Raw genomic sequence first — 20,454 nt, 5'->3', positions numbered from 1 at the left:
TACTGATTAAAACAATCAAAAAACACTCCAAAAAAGTTCTTTTAGTGTTAAATTTTATCTTTCTAACACCATCTAAAGTAAATCAATTACGCTTATACAATGCGAGATACATACTACTAAATCCATCTATTGGAAAAATAGTGGATTATTTGTTACTATACCTATTATATAAATTTTTGTACATTTTAATAAGAGCAAATTGTATAAAAATAAGTGGCTTGGCTTTTCAAAAATGCACGTATGGGTCCTTTATGTATTGTATATATTATAATATAAATATTTAGTTATGACTAGAATAACAAATAACAACAAAAGAGACAATATCTAATAAGGAAATCACAAATAGTCCAAATAACGTATAATCGTTGTCGGTGTTTTCTCATTTTGCTGGCCGTGTAGCTGAGTAGAGGTAACGTTCAGCTCTTCAAGAGCTCCAAAATTTGAAATGGATTTAACTCTTGGTTCGTGTTGAAATGACATGGTTCTTTTTGTAGCGGGATGTGGAGTTGATTTGGGATTAAATCCGCCATAAGACGAGGACTCCTCATAGCTACTAAAGAAGCCCTCATCCTTTACACTGATCACTTTTTTATCTTTCAGTCGTAGATTTATTTTACGATTCACTCCTACACGACTAGGGATAGGAGGCTTTCCCGAGGATATACAGGGCTTGATTTGAAGACTACTACTTATATTCTCAATACCGCCATTAATCGTATTTGAAAGGAACGATGCTCTGAGGTTGGATATCTTTGAATTTTCAGTTGTTTTATTATAGAGTGTGGATTTTGGTGAGGACTCCTCACTCGAGGGAGAGTGTGTGTCTAGATCCGAAGTTGGAGAATCATTCCGTAAATTAATTGTCGGAGTTGTGTTATTATGTGATCTTTGTTGGTGAAGCTGTTTCTTTAGCATTTTGATCTCATTGTCCTGAGATGATACTTTGGTTGAGAGCTCAGAAATTATGCTTTCAAGTCGAGACTTTTCTTTAAGCATATTGGATTGGAGGAAAAGGAGCTCTTGAGATAATTTTGACAATTCAGACTCTTTCTTGGTATGGAGCTATTTAAAGATTAAAATATATAAGGGTATGTTCTTTTATCAAACACTTGGGGGATTCGTTACCTCTTGTATTTGATTCTCTTTCTGCTCCAGAACTTGAGCGACTGTGGAAATGATATCATAAGTTTTGTCTCTTTGTTCTTGCATATATTTTTTCATTTTCTTCTGGTTGTCTTTTGATGCCATGAAGCGTCTTTTCAGAGTTGAGACTTCAAACTCCATCTGTAAATACAATATAATAATTAGTTTATAATAGGAAAATTATATTTTACAAAAAGAAAAAAAAACCGAATATGTTCACTTAAATATTGTCAAAACGCATTTATTCACTATATTATTTCTACCACTATATGAACATATAATATAAACGCAACCACAAGGATAAAAATAATAATGATTATACTACTACCTCTTTGAGGTTTTGTACTCTGAACTCTTCGCTGCTCATTATTCTCTACAGAAACTATACACATACGCATGTGACGATATACAAAATGTAACTACTAACTACTGTACTATGGAACAAGAGCACTTTATTTTGTGTTATCAGAACAAAAACAGAGACACAGAGCACAGTTGTTTATTAGTAATCATAAAGATGACGGAGATATATGTACACCTGTAGTACATATTCACCATTTTATAATTCTTACAAATAGAGTGTTATGATGATAGGCTCGTATATATAGAGTGGAAAACCCCAAAGTAGATTTAATATAGAGAGCAGTAAATGAAATCTTTTTAATATCAATGTGTTAAAACTTATCTAATTATAGATCTATCAAAATGTGATTGAAGTAACTTCACACAAACAAAAGACTAAGATATTCCGGTCATCAACACATAAACAACCTAGAATGACTTTTATCAATGTATAATCTAGGTTACATAAGTAGTATTCTTCAATGAATTAATTGTCAATTTCTTTCAACAAATTATTTTGATCCATCATTTGTAGGCCCATTACAAGTTGCACTTACAATTAGTTAAAGTAGCAAAAATTCCCTTTCATAATTAAAGATAAATCTATTGATATATTTACTTCGAAATAGGCCACAACATTCATAATTTAGTAGCAATAAATAGACATGTTAACAAAATAGAGGACGCTTCAAATATTTTATGTTCCATCCTCACTGTATTTTACGTTTAATTATATTTTTCTTTATGGAACTCTTCCGTTTTGATTGGAGGAACTGGAGTGATTGATGTATAAATAAATATGTTTTCCATTGTTTTGGTCAACTAACTTTCGGCTTCAAAAAATGTCCCTTGTTTTTATCAGGCTAAGTTTTTTATATCTACATCACACTCAATATCTAGCAGGACATAGATCCATTATCGATCCTCAAGTACACTCTGAGTCCAACAGAAAAATACTATCTTATAATACAAATCCTCAGCGTTACTTTCTATTAGTGTTGTGCCAGTCCTTATTTAGGACTGAAAACTGCAGTTCCGTCCAGGTCAGTATCGGTCCGGTCGGGTTCAGTCCTGTATATAAGTACTCAAAGTTATAAAGTTCGGTCCTGGATGACGTCACTCAACTTTATTTCTTCCTTGTTTTAATCCATTCTAGAACTGACAGTATAAGGACCGGTCCTAAGACAGATACAATACTACTCTCCATCATTCATTAGCAATCACACTTGTGATTACATTTTATACTTGGATGTTCTCTCCTCAAGAGTGAAAGAATAACATCTTTAGCAAATAAAAAACACAGTGCAGTTTCCCAACAAGAAAAACACTCGCTGGGTAAAAAGTGCTTAGGATTTACAACCCTATATATTAAATGTTGGGCTCTTATTGGATATGGTGTAGAGAAAAAAAAAAATTAGTCATTCCTCTCCTTATCCTGATTTTTCCGTTGTCTCACCACACAATGAACATGATGTTATTTATTTACCTATCAACTAATCCTCCAATTCCAGATCCTTCCTTGATGAGGTGAGTACGATGTTGTTGATCAAGAATACAAATTATGAGCAATGATTCATAATCCGTACATACGTCAAGAGTGCAGCATTTGACACTAGACCAAACAAGTAAGTAAGCGAGAAGCAAGCAACTACCACTACTCCAAGAATAAAACGTAAAGATTTAAAAAAAAAAAAATCTTTGTAGACGAGCAGAAGAGTACTGAAGAAGAAGGTACACGCAGGAGGAAGAATGCCTCAAATGAAATGAAATGAGCGAGCACTAAGCGCTATATTATAAAAATATCATTGTATGTAGGACTCAAATAATATCTTTTATTTTCTCCCAAAAGTAACTAACCTTATGTAGATCTTGATTAAAGCCATAATTCAATAATATATACAATACATACATGAATATGAGTTGAGAAAAAATATGTCACTCATTGGGATCTACATATTTACAATAGATAAAGCCCTCAAGGATCAATACATTCGTTGTTTTGTTTACTTATAGTGTACATATTGTAAAAGATGATGGAGCAGATGGGATGGATGGGAAAAGACGAGAGTCATTCAAACGCAGTTAATAACAAGCCTTAAGTATGTATTTATGCGTCAAACGTTCGTGCAAGAAGTAATTAGAGGGTAGATGAAAGCCATTTTTGTATTTATAAAAACAGGGGGAGAGAATTACATATTATACAATATTTACAGTAAACCCTTATTTTTAGAGGTGTTTTTGGAATATACGTATTATATATTATGAAGGACAATAATGACTTGTATTACGAGCAATATCCCTACAGGGCTATTACTAGGAAATTGTACCTTTTACTCGGTAAAGTATAGTCTTAGGACTCCGATCGTATCAATCCTTGGGAGCGGTCCTCCGGACTGTCAGTACTAGAAGTACTGATTAACAAGAGAAGAAATAAACTTGACTGACGTCATCAAGGACTGAACTTTAACAGCTGAGAACTAATATACAGGACTGAAGTGGACAGGACTGCAGATTTGAGTCATAAATAAGGAATTAATGTTATGTTGGTCCTTATTTATTCGCTCCAGTCCAAGTTTTAGGACCGGTCCTTAAGACCATGTTCCTTGGGATCACCACTGAGGGCTGGTAGGGTTATATATACTTTTATTTAATTGTATAATTTATTCTGTGGTATAACAGAGTTGTTAAAAAAGGGGAAAAAACTCAATGACGTCACAAGGGATACATTTTAACCTTGTTTAACGGACGACAAGTGGAACTTTACTGTGAACCTCATTCTTAAATAAAGACCGACTCAACAAAACTAGGAACCTTCTTTAGGAAGGATCTGGTTGTTTTTGATTGACAAAAAAACAAACAAACTAATTTTAAGCTGTTTTTAATGATTTTTTTAGGACATGGAAGAATTGACAGTTTAATGAATTATTTCTAATTATTACAGAATATAATCAAACTTTTGACAACATATTTTCATTATTGGAAAACAAACCGCTGCCTTTTGTTGAAAATATTTCTTTTTTTTTTTCATCCCTTTATCCCAAAATTCACATTTGCATATTATTTTTTTTTTTTAAATTAGTTAATAAACACTATATTACACTAAAAACAAGTAAAACAAAACAAAAAAATCAAATATTGGCAGCAAAGTTGTAAGTCTCCTCACGCTCTAAAAAAGCCTCATCTTAAGTTGAAACTATTCTATTTTTTGATCAGGGTTGAATAAATGATGTTATTTCAACCGTCTTGTTGCCTCTTTGGCCAATTCTTCAAACAATAAAATTATTATATATTAGTTATAATTATTGGAAATTACTCATTGCTTAACAAAAGAGCGGCAAATTCAAATGCAAACGTCAATCAACACTCAGAGCACTAATAAAGAGGATATAAGAAGAAAAATCGACAGTTGATAACACAATACTATGTATGTGATGTAACGCCGTATGCAAAACATCAAAAACTCTTATTAACACATGTACTTTTATGTCAGCTGTCCTTTTCTACTTCTCTCAGCCCTTATTTTTGTTATGAAAGTTGCACATGAATTAGCTGTTGTTATGTTGTGAATAATAACCAACTATTAATTACATGTACCACAGTTATAAAGAATAATTGGGTAACAATTGAGCTTTTTTTTATCTGACTTTCCCTTTCTGGAGCAAGGATTAGAGAATATGAAAAAAAGAACTTGCTATCACGTCTAAAGCAATTTAAATAACCTACTATTACATGGGAATTAAGTATAATTAATTGATGTCCTTGTATCAATATCTGAGTCCATAGGTTAAATATTGATTCACCTTTTTGTAGTGACTTAAGTAAGTAAATTAAAAACAACAACAACGCAGACATGTCGCGTTATCATCTAAATTCATAACCCCAATTTCAAAGTTGTACAGTAAATTGCATGCCTTGCATTCTGTGATATTTATTACTTAACTACTACAAATGAACGTTTTTTAAGAGAAGTTTCACTGTATCTACATACATTGATGAATATGGTTGTATATCGTAAGTATTTTTGATATGTAAAAAATACTCTGACAATTTCAAAAATGTTTGAGAGGATAGCTGCTTAGCTGTCAGGATGTTTAATTGAATTAGGTGCAAACAGCTGATAGAGGACGAAAATGAACACAAGTCTTACTCTGTATCAAGCAAAGACATAGGCCCAAATTCACACTTATACATATAAGTCCTCAGCGTTACTCAACGTCATTAATACACACATACACTCCTAGTTATACTGTTTACTGAGATGTTTTCTTTTCATGAATGATATAAAATTGATAACAGCTTTAGAAGAAAAGAAACACTCCTCAAGTTGCCCCCTATAACATAACTCACATACTAAAAAAATGCTTATGATTCACAGCTCTATTAATATGAATATACGAATACACAAACCTGATGACATTTAAGTAGCAGTTTTCTAAAACCTCCAGGATGCTTTAAATTCCTTGAAATCAGTGGATAATTTGCCTCAATACTGCACTTTTTCTTCTTGTGACGTAATGGAGATGCCACGACTTTGATGCAGGGTTTAAGAGTATCACCTTTAGCTGTCATTTTGTATGGATTGTCAATTTTTTGTTAATTACGTTGGCGTCCTAAGAATGGAAGAGATGATTATTGAATTAATATTGGTCCGTTAGTGTGGATATTTATAAATATAAATTACTATATATAATCAAAGAGAGAGACCCACACTGAAGTAAAGCTCTTAAATAACTAGTGATCAATCACTAGGTATATGTGTATTATATTAAACTTCAATCACAAATTCATTTTGTGTATATTTCTTTTAAAAAAGAACGAAATTTGAGTTCTTTTTTTTTTCATTCCTTGAGGTCGAGGTTGTATGAATGTATTGTTGCAAAAGAACAATTACTGCAGTTGGGGGAGGGGGGTAATCCTTCAACAATAGAAACATGCATAAGAATGATCTATTTCATAGATTATATATGTATATATAAAGTATATAAATATAAAGCTGTAATTTAGAGCAAAAAAAAAGAAAAAAAGAAAAACACATCACGTGCCCCAAGTTCTTTACTTTGTAAGGCAAACGATGGTGTTCCAAGCAGGCAAGAAGGGAGTAGTTAATAGATAATATAATATTAAAAAAACGAACATTTCATGCGATAACTATCAACACATCTTTCAAAAAAAAAACAAAAAAAAAACTACACACTTTTCATGTATATTTTTTAGAGAGATTAATATCAAGCTCTAATGAGGTTGCGAGATCATTTATCTCATTTTTTAACGGTTATGCCTCAACCTACGGGTATCACAGTGATACATTGCTTGACTTTATTTTGTTGTCATCTTGTTGGTGTGTTTAATTAAATTACCAACAAACAAGTACTAGTAGAAAAAGAATGGAATAAACACAAAATACACTCTGTATCTATCAAAAGACATAGACCCGATACCGAAACACAATTCTACTGTCTAACAAGGACGTATACTTATTTATCCCCAACCAACCAACCCTCAGTTTTACTTTCTTAATTCATGAGTGCACACACCTTATACTTTTATGTTCCTTCCCCAAGAAGAAATAAATAATAATGATGAGAGGTTTGTAAATGAAATGAAAAAGAAAAAAAAAAAATCAGATTGACGGTTACATAATTTTTTATTGGCGAAAATTTACAACTCTAGTTAATGGGACATATCTAATCATTTTCACCATACATCCTCGACGTCTTCTTTTGAGTGACCTCTAGCTGCTGATGTTTATTATTTATTAAAATGTGACCATCTTAGGATTTTCAAAAAAGAAGAGTATTGGCTTAAAGGACAAATAGGTTGACATTTTTTGAAAAAAATAAAGCATTAATGTTTCGGACTTTTTGGAAGGAAAAATATATTTTTTATCTTTTTGGTAAAAAAATATTTTGGATTTGGTCTCATTTCAATTTATTTTTCTAGTTCACTCGATTTTTAAAATGTGCCATTCGTCCTTCATAAAACCTTGTATAGGATGAGTTTAATATAAAAAAATCCCGACAAAGTTTAAAAAAATGTTGTGTACAATTTAGTATTTATACGTCTCATATGTAGTGTTGGATCGCTCCTAGGTTTCCATTCCTAATCAGTGACATATTCCCCATTCAGTCTTATTCGAATAAGCCCAGTTTTTTTCAAGATTCATGAATCTTAAGGACCGATATTCGGTCCTACGGTCCTAGAAATCTTTTTATTTTCTTCGATCCTAGCTATTTGATTGAAGAATTTGTTGAAATATAGCTATAACTTATAATACTTTAGCATTATACGTTATAGCCACACCCTCCTACTTTAAATTTAAGGTATTTTGTCTCTTTAAAAGAGTTTATGATGAAATTTCAACAGGTAATCACGTAGTTAGTAACTACACCATTTCAGTTGTTGTAGTTGCCATAAAAGAACCGTTTTAGGACTGACAAAATGAATCAGGAAGGACTGCAGTCTTTTTAGACGAATCAAATACTACTCATAACATCTTACGAGTACTAAAGTATTATAACACCAGCAATTTTAAAAGTGTTGTTTACTATTGGTAAGTTGTTTACAAGACTCGGTACATAGCCATCTTGAGGATTTGAATGTGTGGTTAGTTTACTAACTATTTACTATTAGCAGCAGTTAATTAGTGCCATCATTTCATCTTGAATTATTAATATCCCCGCTTTGGTAGGTTGTGCATACTTATGTAGACGTGATGTAACCCTAGATCCTTGAACTTTAAAATCTGCCACGGCCCTATACAATTATCCACAATGAGTTATTGTCGATAAAAAAGTCAAAAATTACACTCTTAATATGTATATGGAACGTTTAGTGTAGCTTGAATCATTGACAAATATAAATATGTGGGATCTATGTCGATACACTGTAAAATTTGAACAATTAATTTTGTTTTGGATTGATTAGGGAGGAGAAAAGTAGGGTAATTAAAGAAAAATATTTTTGTTTCGATTACTTTCGTCATTTTTTTGTCAACACTATGGAAATAAGATTGTACAATGATGAACTAAAATATATTTTGAATATATTTTAGGTTCAGATATGAGTTAAAACTGAGCAATATATGGATATATTTTTGATAGAGAGTAAGGGCTAAAGTCTTTTCATTTGTTGGTCCCATTTTGTCATCCAATAGCTTAATATTTTCCTTCATATGAATGAAAAAAGGGTTTTAGTTGGTATAAAACTGTGTTATTTATGTCTCTCTCAAAATAGCCGCCATCAACAATGCTGACGTCACATGACAACGCTATATATCGTTTATCCAATTGGAATTGCAGATTATATTAATTTAAGAAAACAAACAAATTTAAAAACACATTTTACATTTTTTTGTTAGCTGATACTTTTGCTTAATCATCTTTACATCTTGTTCCCTCTCAGTATTTATTTATCCAGGGTTACAACTTGTATTCAAGTACATAGGTACGTAATATTGTGATTCAAATTATTTCTCGGGGTATACAAGTTATGCAAATATAATATAAAGTATATTATATATATGCCTATCGTGAGTCATAATCCCCTTTGAGACTTTTAAGTAGGGAGAAGGGTGAAGGAGAGTCAAAATGACATCATTCATTTCAAAAATAAAATCATCATTATAATAATTTCCATATTGTAAGCAAAAGTTATATTCTTACGTAATATGTAAACCGAGGGAACTACTCCAAAAAAAAAAAAAGATAAAAGAAGTTGAGTTGAAAAACAACTACAACAACAAAATGATGAATCCCTTAAGATTTTGGAGGCACAGCCAAGTTTTTTTATTATTAAAAAAATAATAATAAGAATTACATGACTTTTAAGTCGTTTTGACACGTTTATAATTTAATTTATGCGGACTTATATAATAATTGATAACATATACACAAAGATTTGCCCCCATTTTTTAGTCTTTAAAGAAATTTTCAATTAATATAAGGGATTTTATAGATAGACAATCCCTCGGCTTTTAAATCAGAATTATATTTCTTTTTTGTACATATATGCCTACATAAAAACAATCTTGAACAAAAATCAAGAAAAGAGAAAATCCAAATATATTTTTTTACTTCATATATACATACAAGCCCATATTTCATAGGATTATTTGAGTTAGTTATAGGCTAAGTATTCAAATAACTGGGATGATTGAAGATACTCAAGAATTTGAACTATAGTGCACCCCCTCCTCAACAATGAAAAAGGCACATCCGACAAAAAAAAGAGGAACAATATGAGTTAATATGAGTCCCTTCAACAAGAAAACAATCATGAATGAATTTAATGGGGGCACTATATCCTAGCACAAATAGCAAACATTCTTCAAAAGTGTTTTTTAGCCAATTTTCATCTTTCCTGGGCAAAGGACTTTGAGTCCTCCTTCCACAACAAACTGCAATTCCTTGGATTTATCAACTCTACTAATGCAATTCATAGGACAAATAAGAATCAGTTAATGACTGAGGCAGATGTATCCTGGAAGGATATCCCAGAAGAAACTATGCATGTTAGCTACCTTCAAGAGGTTTAGGTATGTTGTTCGGACTAAAAGCGGCCATATTGAATAAAATTTCTGCATTTTCTCAATTAATATTCAAAATTAAAAGCAATATTATAAAATTACTTCTCTGTGTGACTAGTTCATTTGGGGCCCTGTACATTTGTATTCATCGGTAAATTATCATAAATATACATAAAAAAATTGTAGGCCATTAAATTTGGATGTTTATTTTTCTTGAGTTGTGTTTAAGATTGTTTTATTGTTAACACATCACATCTCTACCACATATTTCCTTATATTGTTACACTGACATAAATGAAGATTTTTATAAACTTGTATGACGGGTTATTTGTAAGGCGGGAAAACCGTGGATGAACATAAGACATATGTTTTATGGATGCAATTCCAAGAAATTATATATATAATAAAAGAATTATTCTACAAGTTATATTAATAGAAAAAATTATAAAGAAATTATTTTTCAACCAAATAAGTTGTTGTAGACATAATTATTAAATGCAAAAAATAAACACTCAGACTACTATACAAGTATCTATGTGCATATGCAGACTTAGTAGGCTCTTCCAGTGCGTATATAGTATAAAGAGTGTTGGACTCGGGTATTGTTTGAACTCGAAAAAACAACAACTATACTTTACTCAAGTCGACAAATGTCAAAAAGGAGCCTTGTTTTTGCGTTTTTTCTCCCTCCTCTCTCCCATGTTCCTATTTGGTATACTTTTTTTTAACTCCCCCTCCTTACAAAGTAAATACCTCCATGGCATATAATTCTATACACATAGATAGTGATGAAAATTGTGTTTATTTTTTAAAGTACATATTTTTTTATTTTTTGTAAATTGATCATTTGAAGATTTACTTTTTTTAATTTTTATTAAATTGGTCCGATGTAGTTAAACATTATAGTATCAACATTACTCTGTATTAGCTAGGAATTATCTTTGAAGTCTATTACCTTATCTAGGAACTAGGAATGGTCCTTTCCTCAGTTTTTCCAGTTTTAATATAATTGAATGAAATAGAAAAGGAAGTTCACTACTCAAATAATAATGAAAATACCTAAATAATGAATATTCACTCTTCAATTTCTCCTAAAAAATAGGCGAGATAAAAATAAACTCGATTTTCATAACGCAACCCTCCATCTAAAGAATTTTTCATTAACAAACAGCTCTGTTGCTGGTATTTGCAATTTCAAAACCCCTCCCGTATTTTGTAGATAGGACCAAATGACGGGAACTACACCGAAATATTTTTTGAGGTAAATGATCTTTACTTTAAATCGAATAGTCATCAAAACTCAGACTACTCAAGTAATGATTTAAATACTATGTTAAAAAGAAGAAAGATACACTAAATATAATATGTAACTTTTAATAAAGGGTTATATTGATTGAGCTCAAAAATTTGAACTCAAAAATGTTAACGTGTCCAATTAACACTAATATGTACATAATATTAAATATCCGTGTATTATTCAAGTTAAATTATGTGTCTCAAAACCGTCTACAATTTATATACCTAGCTTCAATTTATAAGTCCTTAATTTATAGGATGCAATATTGAATGTAGAGTGAACACGTGATAAGCAGAGTTGTGTAAAATATGACCTAACATATGAGTATGTAAGTCGTCGACGGAAACAATGGTCCTGGGAATATATGCAATGTCTACAAACACGAAATAAATGGAGGAATGGCGTCGCAGATGAACAAAAACAAAATCGTCTTCATTTATGAGGATAATATTAATCGTCAAAAGTGGGTTGTATAGTCGAAAAGATAAGGGGGGTGAGATGTAATGTTTGGACTTTCAGGTTGAAGACAAGTAAAGTCTTGATTTTTACTCGGCCTATTCAGAATTTTCATTTCTGTGAAAAATTCAATTAATAGTTTTGAGAAAAGGATTTCTCAAGGTTGGAAGGGTTAAGAAGCTATGTTATTTAATTGTTGTAAATAAATAAGGTTGATTGTGATAGATCGAATTTGTAAGATTATTGGGGGTGTATGTAAAAATAAAAGAAACCAAAAAAAAGAAGGTGGATATCCTGACAATTTGAAGAATGTTTGATTGGAGAACAGTTTAGCTGGTATGACATTTATATTAGATCAGCTATATGCAGCCATGACTAGAAAGAATTAAGCACAAATCTCAATCTGTATATAGAAAGGACATATAGCTAGGCCAGACAAATCACTTCGACGTAGATCCTTAATACTTCTCAAGTCCAACATGATATAACCCCAAGTAAAATGTCATTGTTACTATCTATCTTTTTTGAGCTGACGCAATGGTAATAATCACTATATATTTATTTGTGCTCAATCAATAAATAAATATTAATGATAAAACTTTGGAATGTAAAAAAATCCGTTCAAATAACCAATTACAAAAAATATCACACTATTTCCAAGTCATATTTTTTACAGCTCTAATTATAAATCAAAATTTTATAAACATTATTGGGGGAATACATTAAAACAATCACAAAGGAATTTTCAAATAAATTTGGGCATAATTATAAAACTATAAAGGTACATTTGACTAGAAGCGAATAAAGTAAATGAATAATGCCTTAAGGCCTTTTAATAAGAAGAAGGAGGGTCAATCTCCTTAATTATATATATATATATAGATATATATGACTTAGGTCTTAAATATATAAAGTTCTCACCTACCTATCTTCGAAACTGTTTGCAGAGTTCGATCACTTTGTTGAAGAATGTCCACTGTAGGACACGGTATTTCTTGGTTGTCTCTCCTCACTCTTGTAACTTTAGAACATTACTGATGTTTTGGATTCCATTTTTTTTCGGGTCAGAAATGGATTCTTTTTTAAGTAGCAGATGTGTTAATATTTTTATTATTATTTCCCTAACTGAAATTGTTGGATTTTTTTCTTCTTATTCTTTTCTCATTCTTTCCCATTTTTTTTTTTTTTGTCATGAAGCAGATGAAAGAAATTAAATAGCAAAAAGAAAAAATAAGGCGCATGGACCAAAATCTACAAGCAGCTGCTGCTTAGTTGATAAAGCACCTTTTTGAGCATGTTTGTTGCTGTTGCAGCTTCTAGAGCTCATAATCTCCTTTTTCCCTATTAGTGAGAAATTTGATAGTAGATTTGACTCTCAAATACTATGTGCTATGTTATATATATATCCTTGAAGAAGAGCATTTCTTACTGCCTGTTGATTATAACCCCATGAGTCAAAGGTTAGGAAAGTGTTTTATTACTACCATCTAAATATTATGGGTGATTTAATTAGGAAAAAATGACCGAATATCACGAATAATGAGCTCATAAATTAAAGATATATTTCTATTAAAAAATAAAAATCAATTTGCCTGTATTATTTTCAATATCTATGTTGTGTATAAGTTGAGATATCTGTCAGAATTTCAAATTGTACAAGTACCAATTTCTTCGTCTTAAAATACATGATTTAATTACAACATTGGTCATTCAAATGCCGAGCTATAGATTAATAATATCATTTCATTTTGATCTATTATAATTATAGGATTATTATGTTTTTATGAGTAATATTTAGGTAAAGGTATTTGAACTTTATCATGTTATACTTATATATTATTAATTTGAATTAGAATAGTCAAAAATTACCTCATCATTAATATATGGATCATCTATGGAATATTCAAATATTGTGTGTTCCTGCTCCCAAGTCCTCTAAATCGTTTTCGTTTTTTGGGTTTGTTATCATTATGTTTCATTGACTTTATTTTTTATAATGTGTTACAACAAGTTTATAATATTCTGCAGAGCACCCTTAGCCACTAGTCGATTAATAAATAAATAAACATATTACCCAAAATATGCGTCAAAGAAGCTACGATTTTAAACCCTATAAAATGTTACTGATCCTCTGCAAATCTTCGCTTTATCGTTTTGGTTGAGTCAAGTCCGTCTTCTTTCAAGATTAAACCCTATCTCATCTTTTTCACGTGATGTCAGCATTATTGATCTAGGTCATTTTGGGGGCCTAAAAAACAGAGTTGTATAACAATGAAACCCCTTTTTTTAATTAATATTATGTAAAATAATGAACTATTGAATGCCAAAAATGTATAGTTCTTTTGCTATTTCTATGTTAAAAATCTTTGAATCATAATTGAATTTTTACAAGGAGGTATGTTTAATATTGTAAGTCCCTAAACATTTATTCATACCTTTACGCCTTCATTTGACGTAATATCAATGTCAATAAAAAGATCGGCATTGTAGATGTTGGCCATTTTGAGAGCCTAAATAACCAAGTTTTATAAATGGACCTCTTATTTTCATTAATATTCAGGAAGATAGTAAGATGTACAATCACAATAGGATCAATATATAAAAGGACTGTCTTTCAAAAATCAATTCTGTATTTGCTAGTTTTATTATATATCTAACCCTAAAATGTGTTAAAAAGAAGTGATACCATCTATATCAATCATATTTCCATATGTTAGATAAAAATTAAATGTTACAATGGAAAGAAAGATATTTTTCTCTAATTATCCTATTTTTTTCTTACTTAATCGACCAAAAAAAAGAAGAAGAAGGATTTTAATACATATTATTATGATTATATCCAAATATCACTACTTCTCATTATCAAAAAATATTATTCAATACAAATGTTAAGTCTTTAATTATTTTTAAAGCCATTTTTTGGAGTTTAATCAAGATTTATTATTAGGAATTTGTTCATTTTATGTAGTAAAAATATCAAGTTTGATATACCAATTCTTTATATAGTGAGATGGAAAAAAATAGTCAAGGTTTGGACTATTATTAAATTTTGGTCTTGGACCGAGTCTCAACCAAAAAATGAGCTGAATACTTTTAAATGATAAATTGAGAGTATCTACGTTTGAGTATGCTTATGCCTCAATTACTAATTCATAAAAGTTATTATGTGGCACGTTATTAAGTGGCAATGCCCACAGTTACATAACTCGTTTATACATAACCATAAATCCTTAATTTGAATTGATCAAATGATCATTATTCCTTGGTAATTGAAATGACTGATGTTATAATTAAATAAAACCTCATAAAACCTCAAATAAGTTGTAACTTGTACAAATCTACTTATACAAGTTACAACTAGATCAAAAATCCCAACTTGTACAAAATATAAAATTATAATTACACCCCTAACATCAATACTGCTACATAATTAGTGGTGTATAACGTATGTCCTATGAAGCGGGAGTAACGTTTTTCGTTGGGTAATCTGAATAGTATTTTTATTATTCAAAGCTGTTATAATTATTATTTAATTCTTGAGAAGGGAAAATCTAAGTATAAAAATGTGACTATTGCGTGTGTTCATGAAAGACGGAGAGGCACAATGAGGGTTTACTCCGGATTAAATAACTGGTATTCCTTGTTGGACTTGGAGCAGAATTGAGGATTGCCATCGGATTTATCAGCCTATATGTTCTTGCCACATATGGAGTGGGATTTGTGTTTATTACCTTCCTCTCTCGACTACTTGCAGCGGATCTAATAAAACGTCATGACAGCTAATCTACTCTCCTCCAAAACATTCTTCAAATTCTGAAGTTTTCCTACATTTATTTTCTGTTTTTTTTTTGTATTTTTACTTACCGAAGGAACATCAATGTTTATAATGCATCTTTTGACTATTCCTTAAAAAAGGCCATATATAATTTGTCAATTAGTGTACGTCATTAGTCTTACAAGTTGTTGGATTATTTAGGATGTGTGTAGTGGGATTTGATTCGATTATAGTAGATGAACACTCAGGGCACTAATTATAAATTGTTAATTATAGCCAATCTCGTCATTACTCTAAAGAGTTGGACTATTTATTAGTTAATAATAGAAATATTCACAATTTAGTGCGATATTATTTAAGTTCAACATATCAGGAGACATATAATAAAAACATGAAAATCTTTATAGCCTCTATAAACTTTTCTTACAAAGAGAGAAGGGGAAGGAAGAAGGCCCCAAATCATGTGGGATAAATACTAATTAGTAGTGATGTGTCACAAGTAAAACTGGTCAATGATAATTCGAGTTTTATGAAGTAATATAAAAACCCGGCTCTAAGGAAAAAAAACACGATTATTTCTTGGAGATCATCAACTCTCTAATTACTCGAGACAAGATCTCTTCTCCATGCTCGCCTTTTTTTGTTCATAAGTACAGCCTTAAAGGAGGAAAAAAAACAGTAAGGGTTTTCACAGTTGATGAGATTTAATATGAGTTTAGGAGATCAACCGTACACTTTTCCATTTATATGTTCACTTTTTATCTCCGTCCAAGGACTTTAAAAAAAATTCAGGATATGCCCGGTTTTTGATGGGTTACATCAAAAATCAGACATATTATTCAATTTAAAATAAAATTCAAATTGACATTATTGAATAAACAAAATCAAAAAAATATTCAAAATAAATATGAATCAAAATTTATGAATACTTGGGTATTCTTATATTTTTAAATGTTAAAGTATTCACAATAATCCCTCCCCCCTTAAACCCTAAAACCGTCAAATAACGCTTCTGTCTTTGGAAAGGAAAATATAGTCACCCTAAAATTGCAAGATCGTCATTGCACCTTCAAAAAGAATAGGGGAAATGACTCAATTGGTAATGAGGCAATGTCATCCTTTACTCCCACTTTCCAATTAGTAAATCAACGTTCAGAATCCTAACAAGAGGAAATAGTTTAATTATCAACAGTTGTCACTAGAAATATTTGTTGTCCGTCAACACAAAAGCTGATTTTACTACAAATTGAGTTTGTGTATTCTTCGACGAATTATCGTACATTTCCTTCAACAAATAGGTCATGAGCAAACTAACAAACTTACATTAACATGTAATGTAGGTGGTGTGACAGTCTGTAGCTTCTGCTTGCAACATAAATACATTAAAAAGTGTCTTCCTTCCTAATTTTCAATTAACAGCAGCCTCTATATGAATAACATACACCTGTATTTTGTATTAAATAATCATTTAGGGAGTTTTATTATTTTGCTGCAAGACGAAGTCACTCGCTATTACTTTGCTTACAAAGTAATATGATTAAAAAACGTTCATGATCCACTCGAGTAGGAACAATTAAGACATCCCTATATAAGAATATAAATTGACAGATTCTGTTTGAAGGACCATATCGGGGCCATTATAAGTCTCTTATATCAAATAAAGATTTTAAACTATATTTATAATTCTTGGGTATCATAACTTCTCCCAGAAATTTGAATACAGAACCTATAATTGATTACAATATGTCTATGAAATATTAGGTTGCATGTACTAATTAATATATGAAATAAAAACGTAAATTGGGATTTTAATGATATAATGACTTTTTATAAAATTTTTAATCAGAAAAAATGTGACGATACATGGAATTTTATATCATTTTAGAAATAAATGTTGAAAAATCTAAATGTTTTAATAGGAAAATGCAATTGATAATTTGCTCAATATGTCTTTGCAAGAGTTATTTAGTTAATTGAATAATAAATTACTTTGAATTTTAAATAATATCAAAACAGAACATCCAAAATCGAAAAACAATATTTGTATTCTTTGATAGATTATAGTCAACTTCTATAAAAAAATATTATTATAAGCCCTTTTGGTGTGTTGCGAATTGCAATTAAAGTAGTCAAAATTGATAGTCACAATAAAATAATGGGAATTGAGATATTTTATTGGAAGTATATCTCATAAATCAAATACTGGTTCTTAATCGTACTAAAAAAAATTCGGTATCTTAGCCTATCCCACAAATGTGAATAATACACCTATAGTTGACTCCAATATGTCTATGAAATATCAAGCTGTATAAAGTAAAAATGGGAATTTCTTTTTTTCTTTGATTTTTTTTTTCAATATTGTTTTTAGGTTGACACACCAAATATACAACATTTTCACGTGAGTGGGAAATTGTTGTGATGTGTGCAATAAAAACATGAGATTCTATGTATAGTGAATCACACGACAAATATAGATTTCACATCTCCTCATATGACAGAAATAAGATATTTTTGCAGTATTGTTGGCTGTGTGTTCGGAGTAAAATATCGGAGCCAATTACAACCCATTATAATTATCAATCGGCTCAAATAAAATGATAGTTATATATTTGGGAAATGATTCAAAAGATACGTGACTTAACTGCAAAATCTCAATCGTAAAATGATTTTTAATTCATGTTTTCATCATTACCATGACTAGGAATTATACCTCCGTAACGAAGTAATGTTTTTGGCTCTGTTTGTTTGTTAGTCACCCAGATTACGGCAAAAGTTATAGATCAAGTTCGATCAAACTTGGTACGAAGATTGTAAATGGTCACTGTGTTAGGTTATTAAATTTTGAGGAGTCATGGCTATAGGTCAACGTAATACAAAACGTTTATTAAAAATGTATAATTGACCATTTTTTGAAACATAATGAGGCACAGAGCTCAAATTGGTGTCGTGGTAACCAGAATTGCCCGGTGTTTTTATGCGTCGACAAATAGGCAAACTTTGCTTTAATAATATAAAAGATAACTCATCAACAAATCCCTAATGTTACTCCCAGTTTTTCATATACACTCATGCGTAGGTACTCAACACTTCCATGTTCTCTCCTATAGAATAAAATAATAATTATTAGTTTGAGAAAGCATTTTTAATATGAGGTGATGAGCAACGAGTAATTTAGATCCCTGAAGAACTTTTATCGACCGTACTCAAAGAAGAGCCTTTCTGGAGTGTATATTTTCCACGCGGAGCCTATTTCTATCTGAGGCTCTTTCACTTTAAAGGTAATGATGAACCTCTCAATTTTAATACCACTTCCAGGGCATAGATGCAACATTCTGGAATTACCTCGAAAGGACAGATAAGGAGCTTCTTAAACCTTCATCCTGAAAACTTTGTATCGTTGCTATAAGGAAATTTAAAACAAGCAAGCATGGCCCACTTTTATATTACACTGGAGACCCTCAACACTCAGCTTATTAGAAGGGAACTCCTGAATAGTCCTCATTTTTCAATTAAATCCTTATACACCTCTTTTTCCCTCCGTTGTGATTATTTTTAATGTTATAGAATGTCTCCCATGGTGTTACCTCGCTAACAGAAAAATACCCTATGTATTTTGTTGTCAGCTGTCGATTACTTCGTCTCACTTCATAGATATTTCATAATATACATACATATGTGTGTTCTATTTTCAAAAGGACAGGAATACGATTTCTTGTATATCCCTCGTCGGATCTTTGTGTATACCAGACCATCTCATTTTTTCTATAAAGATTTTTTTTTGCTATGACATAGAAATACAAATGTACGCTTTTAATAAAATATAACTTAGCAATATAATAAATTATAATACAGTTGCAAATAAAATACTATGTATGATTCTAATATTATGAAATATATACGAGACAAAAAAATTTAAAAATTAAATTAATTGATTATTATTATAATTACTTAATTTCATTACATATAAAATTGTGGACAAATAATATATAAATGATAGTCTGGGAGTACTTCAGAGATAAATAGCAGTTGGTATAACTAGCAATTGATTTTGGGCCTTTTTTCTGTTTCTTTTTAGAGGAAAGGTTGGGTGATACTGTAACAGTAACGACATGCTGTTCAACTCATGTGATTGCTTTTGTGGAGTAACTTGGTTAAACGGCAAAACAAACTAATAAATACGTCACGTACAACATGGATATATTTTTCTGTTATTTTATCTCAAGTTATGTTAAAAGAGCCGAAAAATTAAATGTACATAATACAATTGCAGTCGCACGCCTTCTCCTTTACGCACATGCATTTATTTTTATATACATACAAAATAAATATTTATCGTCGACCATCGTTCCATCCCGATTTTTTCACATTTTTTTTTACCTGAATCTCTCTCATAATTTCTCTTTGATACTCCTATAGCTTTTTATTTTCTAAATATCGTACATATGAAATGAAAAATAGTAATTGATTTTGACAATGATTTTCTCTTTTTATTATTAGTTAAGCATTTCTTATTTTATCAATTCTCCTTTTAGTGCCCACGAATCCCCATAAATCCTTTAAAGCTCCTCATCCAATGTCATTTAATATTTAATCTATATTGTGCCCGTCAACAAAAAAGCAAGCTAGAATTTTTTCTTTAAATTAAGTGTGGATTATAATTGTATTCTTCAAAGATTTATTGTTTATTTTTATCAACAAATGATCTTGTTTAACCCATTGGAGGCCCTGCAAATTAAAAACTATTCAAAATTGATCGTCACAAGAATAATAAATTGATGGATTTTATTTGAAAGGGTCATATTATCGGGGGGATAACATAAATCTCTTAAATCAAATAAAGATTCTAAACTATAGCTAAAAATCTTGAGGATCTTATCTTAAGTAAATATAAGTTTCTTAAATCATATAAATGTACTA

General features: G+C 30.5%; 1 protein-coding gene across 6 annotated transcripts; it reads right to left on the bottom strand.

Moving 5' to 3' along the window:
* Positions 1–245: 245 nt before the first annotated feature.
* On the bottom strand, positions 246–19,063 carry LOC121126118 (uncharacterized). 6 transcript variants are annotated; one of them, XM_040721422.2, is made up of 6 exons: positions 18,880–19,063; positions 18,230–18,638; positions 12,688–14,010; positions 5,893–6,095; positions 1,126–1,284; positions 246–1,062 (listed from the first exon to the last, which is right to left on the bottom strand). In XM_040721422.2, exons 4-6 carry the CDS (start codon positions 6,052–6,054, stop codon positions 337–339), a joined length of 1,047 nt encoding a protein of 348 aa, XP_040577356.1. In that variant the 5' UTR covers positions 6,055–6,095; positions 12,688–14,010; positions 18,230–18,638; positions 18,880–19,063; the 3' UTR covers positions 246–336. The 6 variants fall into 6 exon arrangements, with proteins under 6 accessions (XP_040577356.1, XP_040577357.1, XP_040577358.1 ...); XM_040721423.2 differs by lacking the exons at positions 18,230–18,638; positions 18,880–19,063 and having other exon boundaries at positions 12,684–12,823; XM_040721424.2 differs by lacking the exons at positions 12,688–14,010; positions 18,230–18,638; positions 18,880–19,063 and adding an exon at positions 6,167–6,182.
* Positions 19,064–20,454: the final 1,391 nt, after the last annotated feature.

Source organism: Lepeophtheirus salmonis, chromosome 11 (assembly GCF_016086655.4).
Source record: "Lepeophtheirus salmonis chromosome 11, UVic_Lsal_1.4, whole genome shotgun sequence".
NCBI lineage: Eukaryota > Metazoa > Arthropoda > Copepoda > Siphonostomatoida > Caligidae > Lepeophtheirus > Lepeophtheirus salmonis.
The sequence above is the reverse complement of the archived record's forward strand: the minus strand, read 5'-3'. Positions and strand labels throughout refer to the sequence as shown.